This window comes from Acanthochromis polyacanthus, chromosome 5 (genome assembly GCF_021347895.1).
Source record: "Acanthochromis polyacanthus isolate Apoly-LR-REF ecotype Palm Island chromosome 5, KAUST_Apoly_ChrSc, whole genome shotgun sequence".
NCBI lineage: Eukaryota > Metazoa > Chordata > Actinopteri > Pomacentridae > Acanthochromis > Acanthochromis polyacanthus.
Window position 1 is genome coordinate 28918605 of NC_067117.1, and position 9876 is coordinate 28928480.

General features: G+C 40.2%; 1 protein-coding gene across 4 annotated transcripts; it reads left to right on the forward strand.

Moving 5' to 3' along the window:
- Positions 1-470: 470 nt before the first annotated feature.
- On the forward strand, positions 471-9198 carry LOC110962796 (uncharacterized). 4 transcript variants are annotated; one of them, XM_051948492.1, is made up of 12 exons: positions 479-1040; positions 3407-3566; positions 3676-3907; positions 3996-4272; positions 4356-4533; positions 6579-6655; positions 6757-6937; positions 7027-7275; positions 7393-7564; positions 7748-7896; positions 8123-8267; positions 8825-9198. In XM_051948492.1, exons 1-11 carry the CDS (start codon positions 753-755, stop codon positions 8248-8250), a joined length of 2091 nt encoding a protein of 696 aa, XP_051804452.1. In that variant the 5' UTR covers positions 479-752; the 3' UTR covers positions 8251-8267; positions 8825-9198. The 4 variants fall into 4 exon arrangements, 3 of the variants coding, with proteins under 3 accessions (XP_051804452.1, XP_051804450.1, XP_022066518.2); XR_007942052.1 differs by having other exon boundaries at positions 471-1040; positions 7683-7896; positions 8123-9198; XM_051948490.1 differs by having other exon boundaries at positions 480-1040; positions 8123-9198.
- Positions 9199-9876: the final 678 nt, after the last annotated feature.

Sequence of the window (9876 nt, forward strand, 5' to 3'; positions counted from 1 at the left end):
CTGATGCTTTTGCAATTTGAGCCACAAGTTGACCCAAGTTAGCCTCTGGGAGAAGGACATCTTATTTAATGTTTAAAAAAGTAGTCAATAAAGATCTGTCAACTTTTATACAATTGATTGTCACTTTAGGGAAATATCATATTCATAAAGTTAAATGGGCTGAAGAGAAACCAAATTGGAATAAATTCTATAATGAAGTAAAACAATATGTGAATGTGATTATACAGGTTCACCACAAAAAAGCTGTTAAAACCCATGAGCTCTTTAAAATATACTGTCCTAATATGACTCTGTGATTTATTGTTTATATTCTGCACTGTTACAAATGGTAATGAATTGTTATATGCTGTCTGTAATGATATTGCAACCTAAATATTGTGTGGGGGGATGGGAGGGGGGGATGTTGAGTGATGCTGTGAATGAATGTCTTTATGTGTTTTTTGACATATTTTTTGTTTTCTTTCCATTGTATTGTCTATTGTATTGTTTAGTGTATTGCTCTTATTTTTATAAAAAAAGGAGGAAAAAAAAGATTTTCCAAGCTCGGGGATGTTGTTGTGTTGTGTTTCCACCAGAGGGCCCTCGGTGCTAACTGAGGAATGTTATGAAGCAGGGAACGCGAAGAAGACACTTCCTGTAACATGGCGAAATGAATGAAAAGCAACAATGCTAGACTGTTTTATTAAAGTTTGAGCACAAGCTCATTTGTTCATAAAAGTGATATCTCATCATTTTTAACAAGAACAACAAACATGGCGAAGGCGAGACACGCAAATTGTGGTGTTGTTGGCTGCACACACCAACACGAAAGTTTATTTTTGCTCCCCACTTCCGAGCCTCTCCGAAAAAAGTGGCTGGATTATATCTTTGATGGTCATGTACCAAACAACATTCCGAAACGCTTGTATGTGTGTGCCCGGCATTTCACGGACGAGTGTTTTTCGAACATGGGCCCATACAGCTCCGGCTTAGCACAAAGACTCCGAATCAAGAAGGACGCAGTACCAACGCTTCGTGACCCAAGTAAAGGTGTGGGAGATGTAAGTTCTTATCATTTTTTTTTTGTATCTTTACTGCATAACCCTACATTACGGATAAGCTGGTGGTTGTTGATGTGTACGTCTAACGTTAGCATGGCAGCTAACATAGCTCGGTTACTGCCGCTAACGTTTGCGTCCCGTTAACATGCAAGAGCTGATAATATCAAGAGACATTCAACATAACTGCTTTGAACGCGGGCCTTTTGTGGTTGGCATCAGTATAGTTAGCATCAAGCTTGTTAGTAGCTGCCTGCATTAGTGGCGGTGGCGGCAGGAGTGTCGACTTTCTCTATCAGGTCCACGAACCCGACAACACCGCCGTTTTCCGTCGGGGCTCAATCAGCCTCAAGGCAAAGAAAGCCAGTGTTTGGAAAGACGTTCTGTCTGAGACATGTGTATTGCAGACGAGAGAGGGGCATTTCAGACAGGTGACTTGTGTATTCAGAACAGATAAGTCCCGTGTTTTTCAGCGTATTCTCGTTATTAATATATAGCGGAATTGCAGAAACAACGTGCAGTTCATCCTCCCAGCAGCAGGGGGCGATAGTGTCCGGGCGGCGCCCCTGAGCGGCTGCAGGTGAACCGCAGACTTCCGTGTCAACAGACGCTTCGTTATGTCTCGCAGAAAGTGTTTTTTCGGTTGCGAAGGAAAGTTGAACCTGTTCGCCTCTCCCAAAGAAGAGAGCACCAGACAGTACTGGATCCAGTTTCTGTTTGCGGGCCAGCAGCCGACGGTTAACTGGTTCCTGTGCTCTCGGCACTTCTCCGAGGACGCTTTCCTCAACAGAGCCCAGTATGAAGCGGGCTTCTCGGCTCGGCTGCTGCTCAGAGACGGAGCGGTTCCCTCCGTGAAGGGTCGAGTGAAGGAGTCGGAGGCTCTGGCTGTAAGCAGCACATTATTAGAAGCTTTCAGTGCTGACATTAGCTTAGTGGAGCTAAAGTTATCCAGAGAGCTAATTGTACATCAACACAGGAGTAGAATAGAATAAGCGTTAATGTCATTGTACACACAAAAAGAAAATGTACAATGAAATTGGTGGGAGCATGTCCCCCAAAATACAACTACACAATAGGCATTAAGCAATAAAAGTAATATATATAGTGATAATAAAAAGTCCACATGTACATGCAAAATGTCCAAAAGTATCCTTGGGGGTTACTCCTGTGAGTTTAAAAGCCTAAACATCCACATACATGCCTTTATCACAAACATATCTGCTCAAAATCATGGTGTTATTTCCACAAATTAAGTGTTTCCACTCCCCCAAACATCTCACATTTCTGCTTTAGAATTGGTGATTCACTTCCCAACAGGGACATCTGGAAGAGGATGAAGAAAGAATAGAGATATTTTATTAAACCCCGAGGGGACAGTAGAAAGAGTAGTTACCATCACCTTAAATGCAGATAAATAAGCAATATTATGCAATAAGTCAAAAATGAACACCAAGATAAATGCAAAATGCACAATAAGTGTAATACACTCTAAGTCAAAATGTCCTTTGTGAAATACGAATGTACAGATGTTGGAGTGTTTTGTGTCTAGTGCAAATAATGTGCAAGAGGAGAAGAGAACGTGCAAATTTCAAACTGACAGAACCAGACAAATGTAAACAGAAACAGATGCTACAAGGCAAAGAGGGCTGAGAGGTTGTGGTAAGAAAGATTTCCTGTATCTGAAAAAGACACTGCTTATTTATATTTCTGTACATATACTATTCATATAATTCTTATGTATTTTTCTTGCTTTTATATGTATTCATGTCCAGTCTGTTATTTGTGTATAAGGACAGAAGCCACATCCACTTTCATTATGCACTGTTTAATGACAGTAACACTGATTGTGATGGAGAGTCGGACTTGTGGGCAGATCCATTGTCTGCTTTGTTCTTCATGTGTCAGTGATTTGACTAAAAATGCTGTTACCTTGTTCCATAGTTACCCACACTGCAATATCTGTATGTTTTTATGCTTTACTTAACCCATTAAACCCATTAGTGGTGAAAGAAGAAGTCAAATTGAGGCTAAAATATTAGGAAACCTCAAATATAATGCAGTACAATGCACATCCACCGTACACTATGACCTTAATAATAACTCAAAGTGAAATTCTCATCTTTATATCATCGTCAACAACATGTGAACATGTAGAAGCTTCATAAAAGTGAAATTTAAAACAGAGCTGCTGTATGAGATTGCATTGAATTTAATCAGGTGTACCTAAAAATAAAGTGGCTAGTGAGTAAATGTACTTACTTCCACCACTGAAACTGTTGTTTTATATACATAGTAATTTTCATAGCAAGGAGGCAAACCATTACTGCTGAAAACCAAAGTTATTCTTTTTATTTTTTTATCCCAACCAGAGCTCATCCCAGCAGACCCCCACCACCCGCTACAGACACATAGGAGGTCAAACAGACCCTCTACCTACAGTCTCCGTAGCAACACAGTTCTGCCATCAGATGGTCTCTGTTGGCACGCAACTGTCCTACAGCACACTGAAAAACCATGTGAGAAGCAAAGGTGTGTTTGTAATATATATTTCTTGCACATTAGTTCATCATCTACAATTTTATAAAGACAAATCATAGTATTGCAAGCTCATTACTTTATGTTTTTTGTTTCTAATCAGCCGTACAGGTTTCAATTTGCAACACTGCTGGCACAGAGACCTCTCAACAAGACACAAGGTTCAAGCTATCATCCACACCTGGGAAGGCTTCTGCACCTTCACTGGGTGTCAGACCAGCAAAGAGACCTCGTCTTGAATTGCAGGAGGACGAGGAAGATGAAGGAAATCTTTCAGAAAATGCACAACCACACGACTCCACATATGATCTCGATGACTCTCCATCTGAAATGAGGTCATCACCAGTTAGAGTTTTTAGATTTTGCCTGTGATTATGAATCGTTTCACTAAGTAATTGCTCTTTTTTGCTTTTTTCCTGACAGGGGGATGGAGTCCACTTGTGATTACACTGATCCTAAGTACATTGTGTTTGAGAGCTGTCTGAGAGACCTTTTCCAGACGTGTCCGGTGTGCAGGTGGGAGTGTGTGGTGCAGCAGCGAAGCCTCGGGACCTTTGTGTCCTTCAGTCAGCGATGCCCAAACTGCCAGTATACCAGAAAATGGCAGAGTCAGCCGATCAAAGGGAACACTCCTGTTGGAAACCTCCAGATGTCTGCTGCTGTTTATTTTACTGGTGCATCCTTCATTCAGATGGAAAAGGTATTAGAGACATTGCTGTGTGCAAGTTGAAGTAGAATGAAAGTTTTATTCAAAAATCTTTTTGTTTTCTGCTGTGTTGTTAGATCTGCAAAGCCATGAACCTGCAGATGTTCCATTATGACACCTTCAGGAGACACGCCAGGATGTTCCTAGAACCTGCAATTAACCATAAATGGAAGACGGATCAGCAGACACTGGTTGAGCGTCTGAAAGAGAAGGACAAAATCGCAGTGGGTGGAGATATGAGGGCAGACTCAGCAGGTGAAGAGTCAGACGACACTGTGTTAGCTGTCAGTGCTGAAAATAGAATTTATTTCTCTGCTCTGTTTCCACTTTCTGCCTGTCCTCCCGTGTCATCCCACCCACCTGCATGTCCTCCTCCTTCCTTTTTTTCTTCCTCTTCCATGGCAGCTCCATCGTCAGCATCTTTCTCCCAGTAAGCCCAGCATCTCTCCTCTCACTTTGTCCTGTCCAACCTCATCTATCCCTCTGCTACACTCTCTCCCACATCTGTCTATCCTCATCACTTCCAACACAAGCTTAGCATCTTTACCTCAGCCGCCTCCAAGTCTGCCTCCTGTCTTTTTGTCACAGGCAGCATCTTACTACCATCTTTAAAACCTTGCCTTTTACTCTTACTGGCACGTTTGTGGCATAAATCGCTACTGATATTCCTCACCCAGCCTACACTCTCTTAGTATTGAAACAATTCCAGCTCTACTCCCAGTGTCTTCACTGTTCCACTGCCCTCCCTCTCGCATGTATTTCATCGGCTCCTACTGACTTTTTACATACCTCCACTTCTGCACAATCTCCTCAGCCTGTTCCTTACTGTTGCTGCAGATTTCATGTTGTGTGCATCCTCAGAAAGTCTTGTCTGATCGTAGTCTCACTTCAGTAGAATATATTTCTCTGGCTGTCTCACACTATCATTCTGGTACAAGAGAAAAAAAACGCTCTGACTTGTTTGTATTTCTGTAAACCAATCACAATTGTTGTTAGCAGAGCTAAGCGAAGAATGCGGCTCAAAGTAGTGATGGGTGGAATTGTTTTGGGGCATGCAGTGAGAAGAACACTCTGATTAAATTGGATAATCTGACGAATAAACCTATCATCACCACTTCACTGCACAACTCAAATCCCTTTACAATTTTGAAGTTTACACTATGATTGTTACCTGTAGCAAAGCTGGCACTAAATTCAAGGACAAAGCAGACTTGAAAGGAGTGAATCAGACTCGTCTGATCATGTTTGTCAGTCGTCCATCACCATTGAAAGGCTCAGATTGGATCCTCTGTTATCCCACCTCCACCTTAAACCAGTCACTTCTGTCCTGCACCACTCTTACATACTTCTCCACTGCTTTCTTATGCAGCACCACACCGCCTTCCTTGGCTCTCTGTCATCTGCTTTTTCTGACTCCACAAAGACAAATTGCAAATCTTTCTGACCTGCTTAATGCTAGTGCTCTGCAGGCAAACATCACATTTATGGTGCTTTTTTCCTGACACAAATGATACCACTGCTCGCTCATTATCGCCTCTTTACTTCGCACGGCTTTCCTGACTCTTTCCTATGACTTCAGCTTTATACCTCATGTTACTACACTTTTGCACATTACCATTATAATTGGAAATCCTCATAGATTGTGTTAAACATTTGAATTCAAAAATCTATAAATATGTTGTCCAGATCAACTGTTTTTCTGCTGTTCATCTTGTTCATGGCTTCCCTCATTTCATTTCATCCTTGCTAATCCATTTAACTTCCTAATTTGCTATCTTCTTTCTGATTTTCTTCATTCATCAGCCATTCCAAGTGCTCCTTCCATCTTCTCAACAGTATGTTATATCTTTATCTTCCATCAGACTTGTCACTCATCCTTCCCAGCTTAGTTCCTCCTTTTAGCCAAGCAGCACAAGTCCTTGTCTTTTTCCTCACTGTCCAACCACTCATCCAACTGATCAAATGCCTTTGCCTTAACCTCCACCTCTCTCTTCACCTTATCCCAGATCTCCTTGCCCTCCTGTTGACTTTCTTCATATCTCTGACTGTCCCACATCTTTTTTTTTTTTTTTTTTTACAGCTTCCTGCTCTATTTTACTCACTTGCAACACAAAGTTTCCTCATCTTCCACCCAGAGCCTGTCTTGTCTTATGTCTGTCCTGAACACTCTGTCTTTCTGTCTGTTTCTTGATCTCCAAAGTCATCCTACACAGCAGCATGTAGTTACACATATGAGGCAGCATTGGAGTTTATTTCTGTCTAAGAAGTGTAGTTATTTATAATTTTCTCTTATGTTTAAGGACCGTCCCCCAAATTCAGCAGCTACGCCCTGATGCACCTAGATAGCAACAACATAATTGACGTTCAGCTTGTGCAGGTACACCTCCATTTTGTATTTATTTTTTGACAGAAAGAAAAACTCCTGTGCGCTTTACTTTTTGTAATGTATGTTTGATTAAGTCATTATTTTTTCCCTAGAGCAATGAGGTTGGTGGCAGCTCAAACATGGAAACAGAGGGACTCAGAAGAGGCCTAGATTTCCTGGAAGCACACCATTTAGATGTGGATTACATCGTGACTGACCGCCACGCACAGGTGGAGAAACATCTGAAGGAGCGAAATGTCGAGCAATACTATGACGTTTGGCACCTTGAGAAGGGTAATTACTAAGATTGTTTATAGAATTTGAATACTGTATTCAAAGTTGTGCCAATTTTCTGACGTTTTCTAAACTTTCTGTCCTGTCAGATTTGTCCCAACAGTTGGAAAACCTGGCTAAAAACAAGGAATGTCTGGTGGTGCGGAAATGGTTGCCTAGCATCAAAAACCACATTTACTGGACGGCCACAGCTTCGAAGTCTGGACCAGAGAAAGTTGCAAAATGGAAATCTTTGGTCAACCACCTTCAGAACGTCCACAAACATGAAGATCCGCTCTTCCCCAGGTGCACTCATCCCGACAGGGTCTCCAGGGACCCCAACAAGTGGTTTCAGCCCGGTTTGTATCAAGTGTTTTTCATCTAATCACAGTTGCTTCCATTAGGACATGATTCTGATAATATGGAATTATATGAATAATGTGGGCATTTGTACCATTTCGATGTTTGTCTGTCAGGTTCATTGGCTCTGAACAAAGTGGAGAAACTCCTATTGGACAAACAAATTCTACATGATGTGGAAAAACTCAGTCATGACCACCAAATTTCATCATTAGAGGCCTTCCATAGTACCACCGAACGCTTCACTCCAAAAAATGATGTTCTGTCTTTCATAGGGAGGCTGTGCAGGTAATAAATGTTTGAATAAATACCAATACATATTATATTGCATGTTGCATTTTGGACATGTTTCAGAATTCATATAGCTAGAAATTTGTCTTGTCAAATCCCTTTTCTGCCTTCAAAGAGATGAACCTTGGTAAGTAATGTCAGTTTTAAAACTTAATCTGCGGTCTATTACTTTTTCCCCAGGCTGTACTTGGCTGCCATGCATTTTAATGAGAATGGAAAGCGAGATCAATCAACATCTTTAGAGGGAAAAGCTGTTTACAAGATAATGTTCCCAAATTGCAGCAATGGACAATATATAACAAATCCTAATCAAACGGCGCCTACATTCCGTGAGTACACAATAGATCCCTCCTATAAATTACAAAATGTGCAAATATAATGAGCTACTTCGATATTTGGCTTTAACAATAAGATGTTTTGGCCCACTTGTTCTAATTTGTATGTAAAACACTGGAATGTCACTGTAAATATCTCTGTTTTTGTCAAACTTTGATGGTATCAGTCATAAATTACAGTTTAACAGTATATATAAAATGTCAATATCATATTTTGCAGAATATGTCAGTGACCTGATGAAGCTTCTTTTTAAGAAAATTTTTGAAGACCCAACCAGATACATAGAGGACCTGAACGAAATCTCCATACCAGAGGACAGGTGGACACAGTTTGAGAGACCCTCTTAGAATAAGATCACTGCCAGGTACGGTTGTGAATAACAGTTTACATACACTTGGGGAAAAATGTGTCTATTGTAGCAGTCTTGAGTTTCCTATGACTCCTATAACTCAAAATTTTTCTGATAGAATGATGGAAGCACATACATTTTTTGTCATAAAAGACAATTGCAGATATTGGTTCTTTCATAGATTTATTACAGGTCTTCGGGAAAACTTGAACTATCAGTTTTGGTGATGTAGAGAGCTGTGTTAGACTTTCTTAGTGGCAAAGCCTCTTAACTTCTCATGAGTGACTTCTGTTGACTACAGCTGGTGATTTGCTAAGCCAATTTAAATAGGGGGCAGTTGATACACTAATCCACAAGCAGCCGTAAACCGTACAAGGGAAAGTCTGAGTCCAGAAGATCTACAATAAATCTACAAAAGAACCAAAATACATGATTGTTTTTTGTGACAAAGATGCATGTGTTTCAGTCATTCCTTTGTAGAAAATTAAGAGTTGTAGGACTCACTGGAAACTGCTATGATATTTACAAGTGTATGGAAACATTAGTTCCTGACTGTATGTGTCGTGTTTCAGTCGAGGGGCGGCTGGAACCAAACAAAATTGGCAGCAGGTACATCAGGCCAACAACACCTGGCAGGTTGACGAACCTGACCTGACCTCTCAGGTATCCTCAGCAGCAACTTAAAAAAACTGTGATAGATAAAATACCTGTAAGATCAATAAGGGAAAGAAGACACGATCATTACAGGAAAAAATCACCACATGGCATGTTTGCTCCATTACTGTCAAACATTGTTCTGAATCCAGTGAAGGACCTTTACAAAAACTGTATAAAGTCTCAAACAGGACACTACCTCGTACGCTTAGCAAAGTGTTTTTATCTGGTTTAAAATTATGAATGCAGTGTGTTCTGTGTCTCCTGTAAATAAAACAATTCGTATTTCTGAGTTGAGTGTCTCATTGTTTTGCAGCTTGTGATCATCTGTATCTTTAGGTGAAACTAGAATCATGGCCTCGTGGTTGTACATCTCTACCTACACTCGAGTTGCAGTTTACCTCCATGTCAGTCGTATCTCATATGACTCTTAAAGAACTGAAAAATGTGTCTGAAGAATATTTCAATCCAATAGAACACAACTGGAAAAGTTTGAAGTTAAAGGTAGAGCAATAAAACCCCTTCTGCTGCTTTTAATTAATCAATTTTGTAGCTGTAAATAATATATTAGGTGTATACTCACACACATGCACCCATCTGTAACACAGCAACACACTGCACTTTAGCATCACGATCACAACTGTATGAGCGAGTGATGAATGAAAACTCTTGAAACTTCCTTTTCCTAAATTTATTTTTATTGTGTTTTTGTATTTATATGTATGTTTTTCTACTCATAAAAAACTTAATGTTTCTATTAACGTATGTGCACTTTTTTTTGACAAAGCTCCTTTTTTTTATTTGTATTTCTTGAATTTAATTTTACTCTTTTACATGTCATTTTTACCTCTGTGGGTGATGAGGTGCATAAAATAAGCTTGCTTATTGATTTTACAGACTCATATACTTTACACACAGTCGACTGGAAATTTTGGAATATTCTAAGGTTTGTTTAGAACAATTTGGTCCC

Coding starts and splice junctions, on each gene's coding strand:
- LOC110962796 (XM_051948492.1), top strand. CDS start 753: ATGGCGAAGGCGAGACACGCAAATTGTGGTGTTGTTGGCTGCACACAC. Junction 3,908..3,995: donor GACTCTCCATCTGAAATGAG/GTCATCACCAGT, acceptor TTTTCCTGACAG/GGGGATGGAGTCCACTTGTG. Junction 6,656..6,756: donor TTGACGTTCAGCTTGTGCAG/GTACACCTCCAT, acceptor TTTTTTCCCTAG/AGCAATGAGGTTGGTGGCAG.